Consider the following 14,298-nt stretch of genomic DNA (forward strand, 5'->3'; position numbering starts at 1 on the left):
GGGGAGTCCCAAGCTGTGGACTGTGTAGCGGAGCAATCACTTAAGTCAACCTAGCCTCACCAGGTGGAAAGTCAATTACTGAGTGAACAGGTTTCATATAACTGCTTGTCTGAAGATACTGTCTTTTTGGGACATGCTGTCCAGACTATAAAAGAATGTGAGGGTATGAACAGATGACCAAATCATAGCTTTGCAAATGTCTTTAACAGATGTTGCCGTGAGATGAGCTACTGAAGTCACTACGGCTTTCATTCGTTGAGCCTTGACAAAGTCTGTATTCTGTAAACCAGCTGGGTCCAGGACGGGAGAGAGGCTCCTGTTGTCAGCTGGGCCTGGACTGGGAATGAGGCTCCAGCTGTTGGCCAATCTTGAACTAGAAGAGAGGCTGCTGCAATGGTTGGGCCATGCGGCAGAAGAAAGAAGGATGCTTTTACCTGCATCCCATAGAGAGGAGGCTGCTGCTGCTTTCATTCTGCATGTTTTGGGGCCATTATGATTAAGTGTGTTTATTTGTGTGTATGTGAGAGAGCAAGCATGTGTATGTATGTGAGAACGAGTATGTGAGGGAGCGAGCATGTGTGTGTGAACATACCGTAGGCTGCTTCTGCATGAACCTTCCAGGGAAATTGAGAGAGAGAGCACATATGTGTGTGAAGGACAGACAGCATGTATGTGTGTAAGTGATTATGTGTATTGGAGAGCTTGAATAAGATAGAGATGAGAAAGCTTGGGCACAGGCCTCATCCCCACCATTAATCCACAAAAATCTCAGGGTAACTAGAAAATTAAATATGGAAAGCAGGGATTTTTTAATCCTTATATTGTTTTAATTTTTGCTGTTAATTGATTTGTCTGCCATTTTGAAATTTTTTATTGGTGTTTGCGAAAATTTTAGAAATGTGCATATGAGTTTGTAATTAATTGGATGTTATTCTATTCAGCTGTTTTGAAATATTCCTTTTATTAGTATTGTCTTACTATTATGCTGTTTTATATTTCTTGATTTTACTGTTTTATGTTTTGTCTGAGGAATTCGTGGTGATTCTTTTTTTCCCATTGTTGCATTGCAATCAGTGACTGACTTGTTGTGCTTCCGGGTCAGGTTTTGTCTGCATGTTTTATATATATTCTGTGGTCTCTTTATTTGGTAAGGGTCTGTCTGTATTCTGCATGTGCGACTGAGGTGAGGTATTCTACTACTGTGTAGTTATCTACAGCAGCTTGGCTTGTTCAATTTTCATAACAGGAGATGTAATGATGTTTTAGGGACTGGTGTAATATTTGCAGTGTTTCCTTTTCATAAGTAGGGCTGTTTCTGAGTGCTGGCAGTTAGTGTTTTAAATATGAACAATATTGTAACCCAAAGGATGTAAGTGGCTGTATGCTGTGCCATGTTTTGTCTGGGTCCCTCAGCCAGCTGTTGGAAGCAGCTTAAGAAGAGAATGGTATGCATGACTGATGAGCAATACATCCATAATACACAAAAACACACTTTTAATGTAATGATTACATCCATGTAGATTATGCTCCATCAATCTTAAGGTGTTTCAAGTTGATTCATGAGTGCAACACTCATCATTGATGGCCCTGTTGATTCTATTGATCCATTGGTGGATTGTTCATTGCCATTGTTCTAGGCATGCTACAATCGAAAGGACAGAGGACTGGAGAGGGAAGTCAAGTTCAGGGGTAATAATGGCCGATTTATGTTAATTTATACAAAAGATGAGAGGGTCGGGTTTCCTGATCTATGAAAAAGATGGCAACCCTGGTGGGGAGAGAAAGGACCCCTGGGCCCATACCCCGGATCTTTGACCCTGGCCACACTCCTGAGAAGGGACAGGTTCAACTACCTTCTGCTGAAGGAGTTCTCTACTTCCAGCTGCAGTTAGATAGATTGAGAAGTGTCTGAAGACTGAAATTCATTGGGTCAAAGAAGTGCAAGAGAAGCATAAGCAGTAGCCATAATCCACAATTTTCAAGACCCACTGATCCCTAGTGAAATCTTTTCTCCCACCAGAGCGAGTAGGAAAGCAGGTCATTAAAAACTGGTCCCAGGCTTAGGCTGCATCTGCTGCTGAGCCTTTGGCCAACCTCAAGTGGGCAGCTGCTGAGCTCAATGATGCTGAAAAGAGTGAAAGGACATCTTTGGAAGACTGGATGCTTGTAGGAAAAATATTGACATTGGGCCTTCCCTTACCTAAATTGGCTCATCTAGCAGAAAGCAGAGAATGTGCATTTTCAGTGGGAGATCCTGTGTTTTGGAACTCACTACCCATGGCATTACAGCTAATAGACTGTTCAAAAACATTTAAATTAGTACCAAAGATACTCCTGTTTGAGCAGGCTGTGGCCGAGAATATATCATACCTTAATGACTCACTGGTGGTATCTTGGTTTTCTTTTCTTTTTGGCCATTGTTTACACATTGTCTAATATTATTGTGTTCTGTTTGTTTTACTCTTTATTTTCCAGTTATGTATTTTTTTATATCACTTATAGCTATAGCATAAGCAATTAACAAATACAAAATAAATAAAATAAATAAGAATGCAGATGGGCTGAAACCTCTCCAGTACCTGGCCGACTACCCAGGGAGCACTGGGTGGGAGCAGTTCAGTTATGTGAGGGGTGAGTTGTGGTGATTTCTGGAGTTTGACTACTGAGGTAGATGAGAGAAGTATGCAGATGAGCAGCAACCTCCCCACTACTGGAGTATAAATGGAATGGAATCTTCCATTTCCTTTAGAAAGGGTGAATAGGTCATATCTTCTGGGTGAGATGTGCTCTTGGCTGGTTCCAGTGAACGCTCTAAAGGAAGTCCTGTTGAGCCATTGTCAGCTTGGTAAGAGTTACAGTATGACTTTGTATTTTCTTGGGAATCCAATAATATATAATATAAAGGAGTAGTAGCCTAGTGGTTAGAACAGGAACCTCCCCGCTAATAGCTGCAGCCCAAGGTCTAACCCCCAAACAACACCCATCCAATGGCCCTGTCTCAAGGTGTTCAAGAATAGGTCCCGCACCATGTCAGAAAGGTGCACCCCATCCTTGCCAAAGAGATCAGTGCATTTGATGCAGAGCCAATTGTGCCTGATGTGCAGATCCCGGCAACATTAGGTGAAGTTGCCAATTTGCTTATTGAGCTTCTGCTCCAATGCCACCATAGCCATGAGTCCAGAAATCAGTAATGCTGGATGATTTCAGACCATGAGACCCTCGTGCCTGGCATAAAGGATGAAATGCCTGCAATGTCATTTCTCATGTTGTCCAGAAGCAGCCATCTAGGAATATCCCCCAGATCATTGCCTCCAAGGTGAATGATGAGAACCTCTGGAGAAGCTGATCTGGCCAGCTGTTGCAGAAGAAGGGGGTGAGCAGGTCTTAACGCATACTTCTTCTGCCCAACCATCCCACTATCGGATCGCAGGGTACGAGACCCAAGTGTGTACCCATGGCAATATTTCTTATGCAGTGCTAGGCCCAAAACATAAATGAGTGTCCCATGATCCACACCATCCATCATTGCCAGTGCAACCCTAAAACGACACAAAATATTAACTCTATTCGCCATAGTATGGTCTCCCCCAAGCCGCCTCCAATGCTATGCCTCACAAGGGTGTACAATGTCTCAGGGAGCCATTCACTTGAAGGATGTAGAACAGGTAGGCTGGGGAGCATCATCTGCCAATATGCTATATGGCGGTACCAGGGAGAGTGGAAGCGGCAACGCTAGAGGCGGTTTCATTTCAGAAGAAGTGCATGCCGAACTGTTTCTCCCACATCCTGAGCACATTTTAGAACTGAATTGAAATCCGCTCAGCAGGAGCAAGTTGGAATGCATTAAGGCCTGGACTCTTTCCGTAGGCCTGAGCATCACATAGTATGAGATGTTCACCATGGGGCAAGTGGGCAATCCAGGGAGCACAGCCAAGGCAATCGACGAACCCCCCTCCACATCTAGTCTGTTTTGGATCTCCTTTTACACAGCAGTAGCTTGCCGTCAGAGACAGAGACATCATTAGCGCAGAGACCACAGCAGCCATGCCTGCAGCTTGCAACAGCCACCAACTCACTTACTCTAAGGGAGGCAAAGAATGCAATGGAAAAGATGGCACAGAACAGTACCAGCTAAAAGTGATCTAACATTACTGAAGGCAAGACCCATTACAACTTCAGGAGGTGTTCATGTAGAACTGGCCTGCATCCATCAGGGATGTAGGGCTTTGACATGGCCCATCCCACCAAGACCCGTTTCACCGTGAAGTTCCTGACCGGGTTGGGCCAACCTTGAGCCTTGGCAAAGGCAGCATAACCAGCCAAATTGGCTTGCACTTGCCCAGGAATATACTATGCTGCTTAGCTCACACTGGGGGTCATTTTCAAAGGAGTTACGCATGTAAATGTGACATACTATCGTAGCAATTTTCAAAAGCTATTTACTCGAGTAAAGTGCACTTACTTGAGTAAATGCTATGGACAATTCAATGGCATATATTGTAGCAATTTTGAAAAGCCCACTTACTTGAGTAAAGTGTATTTACTCGAGCAAAAACCAGTTTTGCTCGAGTAAATGCTTTTTAAAATCTACCCCACTATGTATTGCACTATCCTGTGTAATAAATAAGAATCCTGCAGCTGATCCATAGCATCCAGAAAGTCCATAAACTTGTTAAAGCCCCTCAGATGGCTCGCCAGGTGAATAATGTGATTGATTGGCACAGCAAGTCGAGTATGTCTTCGCACCAATGGTCCTGGAGGTGAGCTAGCACTGGTGTCCCCAACTCCTTGGCATCTAGTACCAGTCTCCAGAAGCCTTCCCATTTGCAACAAAACAGTCAGTAATCTTATTGCACAGCCAGGGACGTGCCTTGCCTGCGCCACTAAGTTTAGCTACAAACACCTCAAGACCATAAAATCCTCAACAACTCATACAACCAGCATGCACTTGACAGACTGCTGATTAATGATCTGCACGGCAGCCAGGTTATCGCACCAGAATATTGCCCTCTGTTTAGCAAGGTGCTTACCCTAAATGTGCAGCGACACAATTATCAGGAACAGTTCCACCTGCCTGTGCCTCTGTATGGCAGCCTGAGAGACAGGGCTCTGTAGACAGAGCATATTAGCAAAAAATACCCAGTGTTACTTGGGTTGTCTGATTCACTACTGATGTACATTTTCAAAACAAAAAAAAAGTGAAAAAGATAAATATTCTTTAATGTATTAAAGCACTGTATATGTATGGTTGCTTGAGAGACAGGGATATGCAGAGCATATTGCCTTTGCACAGTGTACTTTCTATGGTTCAGGGCACCACCTGGTGGCCAGACACTACACAACAGTGTGACCGACCAACCAGCATAAGTCTTTTATATAGCAAGGTTATAAAGCTTAGTACCAATTTGTAACTAACCATCCATTGACTTAGTGCTAATAATCAAGCCTCCTCTTTAATTCACATAAAAGTCTTCTGTCAGCATTTTCATCTGTCTAAAGAGTTAACTTCTTAATATAAAGGGATCACATTCATGCTACTCCTTTAATATTCAATGAAAATAATGGGGTAGATTTTACAAATCTACGCGCGCGCGAACAAAAGTACGCGGGATTTTATAAGATACGCGCGTAGCCGCGCGTATCTTATAAAATCCGGGGTCGGCGCGCGCAAGGGGGTGCACATTTGTGCGCCTTGCAGGCGCCGAGCCCTGAGCGCGCTGCCCGTTCCCACCGAGGCTGCTCCGAAATCGGAGCTCCGAAATCAGAGCGGCCTCGGCGGGAACTTTCCATTCACCCCCCTGCACCTTCCCCTCCCTTCCCCTACCTAACCCTATCTAAACCCCCTCCCTACCTTTATCTTAAAAGTTACTACTGCCTCCGGGCAGTAGTAACTTATGTGCGCCGGCGCAGCAGGCCCCGACACAGGCCGCTGTGTCGCGGCACTCGGCCACGCCCCCGAAACGCCCCTGAGCCGGAAACACACCCCGGACACGCCCCGAAAACGCCCCGTCACTCCCGACACGCCCCCCCCCGACACGCGTCCCGGGGCTTAGGCTTGGCACGTGCAGGGGGGTTTAAAAGGGTTACACGCGTACCTTATGGGCGTAACCCTTTTAAAATTTGGCCCAATGTGAAGAAGGATGCTATACTGATGACACAGGTCAGATGGTAAGAACTTATTAGACATAAGTGTTTCTTCACCTATTACCAGACAATCCTGCTGTCTGTTTCAGTCATCTTATTTTACCAATATATTACCCTTTCTTCCTCCTTCCACCCAACCCCTAATAAAAGCCTTTAATTATACAGCACCATTGTAATGCAACCTGTAATATCTGTATTAGAAGGCTGCTTGATCTTTTTAGACATCTCCGCTGCCTTTGATACTATTAATCATGAGATTATATTGCTGAGGTTAACTAAGTGCCTGATTCACTAAGACTTTTTTTCCCATTCTGTGTCTATGGGTAAACCGCTTAGTGAATCAGGCCCTAAAATAGGGATATGAGATATTGTACCAAGGTGGTTTGAATCATATCTCAGTGATTCTCACCAACAGGTACCATCAATAATAGTTATTTGTGTGGTTCCCATTACCTATTGGTGTGCCATAAAGTTATGCACTGTCAATTACTTTAACACATATTTAAGGCCTACATGCCATTTACTGGCCGATTTGCACCTTGATTACAACTTGTATAGAGACAATATACAATTTTTTTTTCCTATTGAGGATTCCATAGAAAGGATGTACCTGAAAGCATCAAGAATGAGGGTCAACCATTCCCAATCGCAAACCAAGTTAGAAATCTAGGAGTCATGTTTGATACTGCTTAATTACTTCGGCTGCATATCACCAGAGTAGTTCAAAATACATTCTATAGTCTACACATAATGCAGCGACTAAGGCCATTCTTGATCTTAAGAGGAATTTCATACCATGATACAAGCAACATTATTAGGCAGATTAGATTGCTGCAAGTCAGCATTTCTGGATCGCTCTGCTTCCACTTTACAAGGATTGCAGACAGCCCAAAATACGGTGGCACACATTATAATCTGAGCATGTATCAGCATATAATAGCAATTTTACAGACTCTACATTGGTTACCTGTATAGTCTCTATATATCAGCATTACTTTGAAGGTGTATGAACCCCACATTTATTAAGATTGCAGGGAAGAAATTTGTTGGAGGTGCCATCAGTGAAATAGTTGCATCTTTGTGAGATAAAGGGACAAATGTTTGCAATGGCAGGGCTAGCACTCTGGAATGACATCAAAGCTAAGTACTGATGACATCAAAGCTAAGGACTGCATAAGGAGGCATTCTATGAGTGAGCTAATCTAGTTTTTCAGTGTAGCAAGTGAGCTATCTAATTTTTCAAAGCAGTAATGATTAGTTCAAGGCAGTATTTATTACTTTATCTGATTATTTGTAATAGTTATGTTAATATTTTAAAGTTTATATTTGTTTTTATGTTAATGTTTTTATGCCATTTTATTTTAAGATATTTGTATGCATGGTTATTCTTCATCTAGAAATTGATAGGAGGGTTAAAAATATTATCCATAAATAAATTAAAGCACTGAAATTAAATCTTATATAAAAGTCATGATGATATTACCTGGATAATTTATATATGTCTGCAGAGAACATAAGCATTCGTGACATAAAGCCCACAGTTCATACTCCTTTAATGGCCTACCATACCATGACAAAAGATCTTTCAAAGAGATCCACTAAAAATCAAAGAGAGAAAGTTAGGAAGTAGACATTCTATGTACAATATAACTGTATCCTGTTGTTGCCCTGAAGCAAGTACAGCAATTATTTCACAATAGTGCTTATGTTTTAAATTAGTAGGATACAATTTCACATCATTGAGTTTCTACCATTAATTTGAAAAAGGAATATTTGGAGAAAGACATTATAATATAGTTTCAAATGGTACAATTAGCTATTTAAAAGCAAAAAAATTATATTACAAATGTACTGCATATTAAAATGAAATAATTTCTATATCATAATTACTTATCACTGAATATTTTAAAGATTATTTATTGCAAATTACATTTTTGCCACTAATGTACGGATAGGCTCCATATATAATACTTCCAGGTATACAAGCTTTAAAGAATTATAAATTCATGGTTATTATATTAAAAGCAACATTTTAGTACATTTTCAAAAAGATATACAGTAGCACACCATTTATTCAGATTGGTCAGGACAGAGGCCATTCTGGATAATGGGAGCTTTTGATAAAAGAATTTGAGAGAATGGAAATTTTTCCAAATAACAAAACATATGAAGCCAACCAATTTTTCGGACAATCTATATTTTTCCAGATAATAGATCATAATCCAAGGACCATGATTCTTCATGGATGAGAGTTTCTGGTTAATAGATTTTTAGATAAACAGTGCACTAATGTACATGAAGTGGGCTAAAATACATTAAGAAAAGAAAATGTTCTGTAACATAATCAGGAGCTGTATCCCTAAACAGCACCTGCTGCAAGAGACATTTCTGCCCCATCATAAAATACATAACGGTTGGAGGCACACCTAAGTGGTCTGCTTTTTATGATATCCTTAATGAATATACATGAAACAGATTTGCATACACTGGATCTCCAATGTATACAAATCCGTCTCATGCATATTCACTGTGGCAATCCTGAAATTCTGGCTGGCTAGGTGTACCTCCAGGTGAGGGTTGGGAAACAATGGTTTAGGCCACATTGTAGGAGACTTAAGTTCTCATCTCCTGTTCTTCAACAGCAGGGACATCTGGGGGTTCACCGAACCAAGACCCTAACAAGCTTGATTGTGAGAAGAGAGGTGAAAATGGACACAGCTACTGCGGGGATCCCTGCCAAATGTAAGAATGGCATGGAAGTTAAGTCTCGAAGGAAGCTTTCCACCAGCCCATCCCGCTGGCAAGTATATTTGAGCTGCTTAGGCATACCATCTGAGGGGGGGGGGGGGGGGGGGAGAATATATGAAAAAGAGAATAAAAAGACATTATAAAAAATAAAGTATGTAAAATGAACATAGAGGTCAACATCAAGCATCACTTAGGGGCGGATTTTAAAACAATACATGCGCCAGTACTTTTGTTCGCGCCACCGGTGCGAACAAAAGTACACCAGATTTTATAAGATACGCGCGTAGCCGCGCGTATCTTATAAAATCCAGGGTCGGCGCGCGCAAGGGGGTGCACATTTGTGCAACCTGCGCGTGCCGAGCCCAGTGCGGGCTGCCTGTTCCCTCCGAGGCCGCTCCGATTTCGGAGCGGCCTCGGAGGGAACTTTTCTTCGCCCTCCCTTCCCCTACCTAACCCACCCCCCGGCCCTATCTAACCCCCCCCCCTTACCTTTGTTGGCAAAGTTACGCCTGCTGAAAGCAGGCGTAACTTTGCGCGCGTCGCCGGCAGCCCCGCTCCGTCCTGGGGGCCTCGACCACGCCCCCGAACCGGAGCCACGCCCCCGGGCCCTCCCCCAAAATGCCGCGGCACGCCCCCGGACACGCCCCCTCCCTCCCCGTTTCGAAAGCCCCGTGACTTACGCGCGTCCCGGGGCTTTACGCGCACCGGCGGCCTATGCAAAATAGGCGCGCCGGCACGCAGGGGTTTTAAAATCCGCCCCTTAGTCTGTTAAAGTCTGATTTAGCCAGCTAAGTGGTATTATATGAATATTTGGCAGTGCTAATCAGCTGCTACTTAGCCCACTGTTTATCTGGCTAATTGAGGGGCAGGTTGGGGATGTTCCATGGCAGAACTACTTATCCAGCTTAGGTAATTCTAGGACAACTATTTGGCTGTCCCATAGTTAGCCAGATAAACTTATCCAGCAAACTATAAGATAGTCAAGTATATTTGGCAGCACAGATTGAGCCACTGAATATCTCGGCCAAATTAGGCAGATAAGATTATCCAGCTAATTTGCTCATCTGGATAGTAGCTTAATATTGGCCTCATAGTAAATACCATTTTCATTGTCATTTGACATGTACCTCATCATCTTTAAAATATATTTTACGTGCCCCCTCAGATATTTAAACGTGCCCCCTCAGAATAGTATCCTCACTCCCTGCCCTGCCAGGTACTTTTATGTTTTTGACTCTACTATCCTTGTGTTCCTCCGTTAAGTTTATCACTGAGTTACTGTTTGCTGTTTTTATCCTCTCCTTCAATATTGCTCTCTTGTTATTCCCTACCCAGTTCTTCCTCCCTTTTATCGTGTAATTTCAGCTCTTTTGTTAAACTGTGAACCGGTATGATGTCCTAACTAATACCGGTATATAAAATCTGTTAAATAAATAAATAAATATTTTATTATTAAGAAATGAGAACACAATACTTATAATTTGTAATGAACATATTCATAATTAGCCCATTTGCAATACTTAAAATCTTAAAGAAGTCAAATTTGAATGAAATAAAATATCATTTACAGCAATGCATAGCTTAATTAGATTTTTCATAATGAGTACTTCCCCCATCATGAAAATGCATAAACAAGTACTTTTCAGCAGAGAAGAGTGGCCTTTGGACATAATTCTACAGAAATCCAAAAATCTTAACCCATCAATTCAGCATGTGTCAACTTGAAAACTGAATGCAGAGAAGATAACATTTTTTATTACCTGTGGCTCATCATTTATGATTTCTGATTGCCTGTCTCCATCAAAATTTTCTTTATCATCACTTCTATGCAACATGGAACTGTGTAGCGAGTTAATTTGGTGTGCTTTGCATTCCTTTTCTTTAGTATCATCTTTTAACAATAAAGACTTGCAGTTAATTTGAGATAAAAAATTTGCATTTAACAATATGGAAGTTTGTGCATGGTCCTCTGAGGTACTACTGTCTTTTCCTAACACCTCTCTCCCAGCAATTAAATGACCTGGAACTTCGCATGCTGCCTCCACAATAGGAGTTTCAGCAGAGACAAGACAAAACTCATTTGTACAACAGCCCAAAGAAAACTCTGCTTTCTCTTTCAGAACAGATGGATATTTTTCTTTGAAGATGTTTGACAGCTGTGTACATTCATGACTATCTGTTACTTCTGAATTCAAGCAAGAGACTTGGCAACATTTTGGTTGACTTTTTATCTGTAGACAAATATTGCAGAAACCAACATCTTTGATATTGTTCAGAGATAGTAACTCTGATGCAGATGACCAACTCTTCTTAGTAAACATTCCATTATCTGATTCAGAGGTCAAAATGTTCCTTTTTTCAGAATATTGTACAGGATCCTTTGGAAATGACTGTGGCTTACTGATAAGACTTTTCTTCAGAATAAGCCTGCCAAAGTCATCATCACATTGTTCTGTCTCCAAAATAGAGTCATATTTTTCACTAAATGATTTCATTTCCAACTCTTTATAATGATTTCTATACTTTGAATGTTCATGATTTCTTTCTCTATCCATTTTAATTGCTATTTCATTTAAACCATATTCACAATCCCCATCATCCAGGGGCATATTGTTTACGCAGCCATTCAGGTAAGATTTAGATGCATAATCTTCAGCAGCAGACAAAACACTCTCTGCCACATCTTTTCTCTGTAATTTAACTTCTGTATCTGTTTGATGCTTTATTTTCCATGTGTTTTTATATCCATCTAGATGAAGAAAATATGCACACTAATAAATAATAGTTAGTTACTATCTTCCTCACAAAAACCTATGCTTTTAATGCCATATCTTTTAAAATGGAATATTCCGGCCTTCATTTTTAATGAAATGGGTGTATAATTCAATGATATGTATATCCACTGACTAGCAAGCCGATACAGTACAGTGCGCTCCGACGGAATGCACTGTTAGCCAGCATTTGGACGCGCGTTTTCGACGCCCTAGCTTTACCCCTTATTCAGTAAGGGGTAATAGCGTGTCCAAAAAGCGCGTCCAAAACGCGCGCCCTATTAGGTATTCCCTCGCGATTCAGTAAGTAAAATGTGCAGCCAAGCCGCACATTTTACTTTCAGAAATTAGCGCCTACCCAAAGGTAGGCGCTAATTTCTCCGAGCACCGGGAAAGTGCACAGAAAAGCAGTAAAAACTGCTTTTCTGTGCACCCTCTGACTTAATATCATGGTGATATTAAGTCAGAGGTCCCGAAAGTTTATGCGGGTTGAAAACCGGACGCTCAATTTTGCAGGCGTCCGGTTTCCAAACCTGTGGCTATCAGCGGGCTTGAGAACAGATGCCAGCAAAATTGAGCGTCGGCTGTCAAACCCGCTGAAAGCCGCCGCTCCTGTTCGAAAAGAGGCGTTAGGGACGCGCTAGTGTCCCTAGCACCTCTTTTTACCGCCGGGCCTAATTTAAATAAATGTATTTACTGTATCGCGTGCACAGGAGAGTGTCCTGTGCGCGCGCCAGGAGAGCGGGCACTCGCCCGCTCTCCTGCATTTTTTGCTGTATCGGCCCGTAGGAAAATAATACAGCAGAAATCAACCCCAGCTCTGTGTTCTAGCTACTAAATCACTTCTCCTTCATAGCTGAATAATTCAATGATCTAATGCATTCAAACATATTTTATGTTTGGACAGGGAATTTAGAAACTTTTGATTGGGATACTGCAAATGGGAAAAGCATTTTTCATGGGTAAATTACATTTAACTATGAATGACATGTTAAGTTCATCAATAACAGATTGTCCAGTGTTTTCATATACAGTATTTTCTTTAATGAAGAAATATGTCAGGGTTGGCCAACTCCAGTCCTTTAAAAACACAAACAGGCTAGGTTTTCAGGATATCCACAAAGAGCATGCATGAGATAGATTTGAATACAATGGAGGCAGTGCATACAAATCTACTCAAGCATTCATTGTGGATATCCTGAAAACCTGGCCTGTTTGTGGCTCTTAAGGACTGGAATTGGTCATCTTTGAAATATGTGATTTTATACAGTTCAATTCAGATTCATGGAAAGCTTTCTGTAGGAAAATACTTATTAGATAAAAAAGATCTACATGATATGTTAGACTAAGTGAACGTCAGTTCTGTTTTTTTCTGACCTATAGTTGGCTTAGCTTCTAAAATATTATTGTAGTTTACATAAAAGTATAAAATAATTTGCTTTTGTAACATAATTTTACATTTCATTTAAATAATAATAGATACACTACAATTTCCTTAAAGAATCAAAAGAAAAGACTGAATCCAAGCATAACTAAATTAATTACATGGTAAATTTTAAAATGATGTTTTTTTACGGTTCCCAAATATAAACTACAAACCCACAAAGATATCAGATTTACCTTGAAAAGAATTTACTGATTCAATAGAAAGCACTCTTCTTCCAACAGCAGATAGATTCCGACAAATACTGCACGAGGTGGAACAATTCATTTTTAATTCACATAATGATATGATGCTCTGCATGTACAAATGGAAAGTTAAAATAATTAGCATATTACCGAAAAGAAAAAAAGGTTCTAGTGGTTTTCCTTTTAAAAAGGTTCATATGACTTCAGTATACATGTATAAAATTTTCATTTTATTTGCGAGGCTAAACTTTATCATAGCGACAGGCTGATAAGCATAAAAGGATGCTGAATGGGGAATGGTCATGTGAAATGTTGCACTTACATTCTTGAATTCCTATGTTCAGTACTGCTGCATATGATTCTTCTGGTAAATAGAACTGGAAATTAAGGGCCTGCATGCAAATGCTGCTTCTATTGTGTAGGTGGGGGGATTTTAATAAACACGCGAGTCAACGCCATTATCAATTTTTCCAGTTCGTCCATGTAAGGGATAGGACTTCCTAAACCCATTAGTTAAATAGCTTCCTTTCTCCCCTGTTAGTCCCAACCTTTAAAATCCCACTGATCTGATTTTTTTTGTTGTTTTTGTTTTATGACTTACATGCCATCCAAAGTAGAAGTAAAGTTTCATGGCAAGGGACCCGGCACACACTTGTCTGCATAATTATGTGCTGATTTCAATATAAAATCCAGGAACGCCCATGCCCCATCCAGACCAAGCTCATACCCTGCCCCCTTTCTGCACAAAATGTTTGTGCATGCAGCGGAAGATACGCGCACATCCGGGTGGCTTTTAAAATCCGCTCGGCACGCACCAGCCCAACATTTGCATACTGAGAAATTACTGCTTACCTGATAATTTTGTTTTCCTTAAGGTAGATAGATGGATTCAGGACCAGTGGGTTATGCACCTTTGCCAGCAGACAGAGACAGAGCAAACTGATGTAATAGTATACACTAGGGATGTGAATCGTGTCCTCGATCGTCTTAACGATCGATTTCGGCT

General features: G+C 41.2%; 1 protein-coding gene across 8 annotated transcripts in view; it reads right to left on the bottom strand.

Annotated features, from left to right (window-relative positions):
- Window positions 1-14,298, bottom strand: part of KNDC1 (kinase non-catalytic C-lobe domain containing 1) — a 283,690-nt gene that overhangs the window by 217,721 nt on the left and 51,671 nt on the right. For 7 of the 8 annotated variants that reach the window (XM_029609968.1, XM_029609974.1, XM_029609967.1 and 4 more), the window contains 3 exons: window positions 13,284-13,401; window positions 10,653-11,641; window positions 7,628-7,742 (listed from right to left, as the gene is read on the bottom strand). In XM_029609968.1, coding sequence (XP_029465828.1) covers window positions 7,628-7,742; window positions 10,653-11,641; window positions 13,284-13,401 — 1,222 coding nt within the window. The remainder of the gene's footprint in view (window positions 1-7,627; window positions 7,743-10,652; window positions 11,642-13,283; window positions 13,402-14,298) is intronic. The other variant, XM_029609973.1, reaches the window with a different exon arrangement.

This window comes from Rhinatrema bivittatum, chromosome 7, assembly GCF_901001135.1.
Source record: "Rhinatrema bivittatum chromosome 7, aRhiBiv1.1, whole genome shotgun sequence".
NCBI lineage: Eukaryota > Metazoa > Chordata > Amphibia > Gymnophiona > Rhinatrematidae > Rhinatrema > Rhinatrema bivittatum.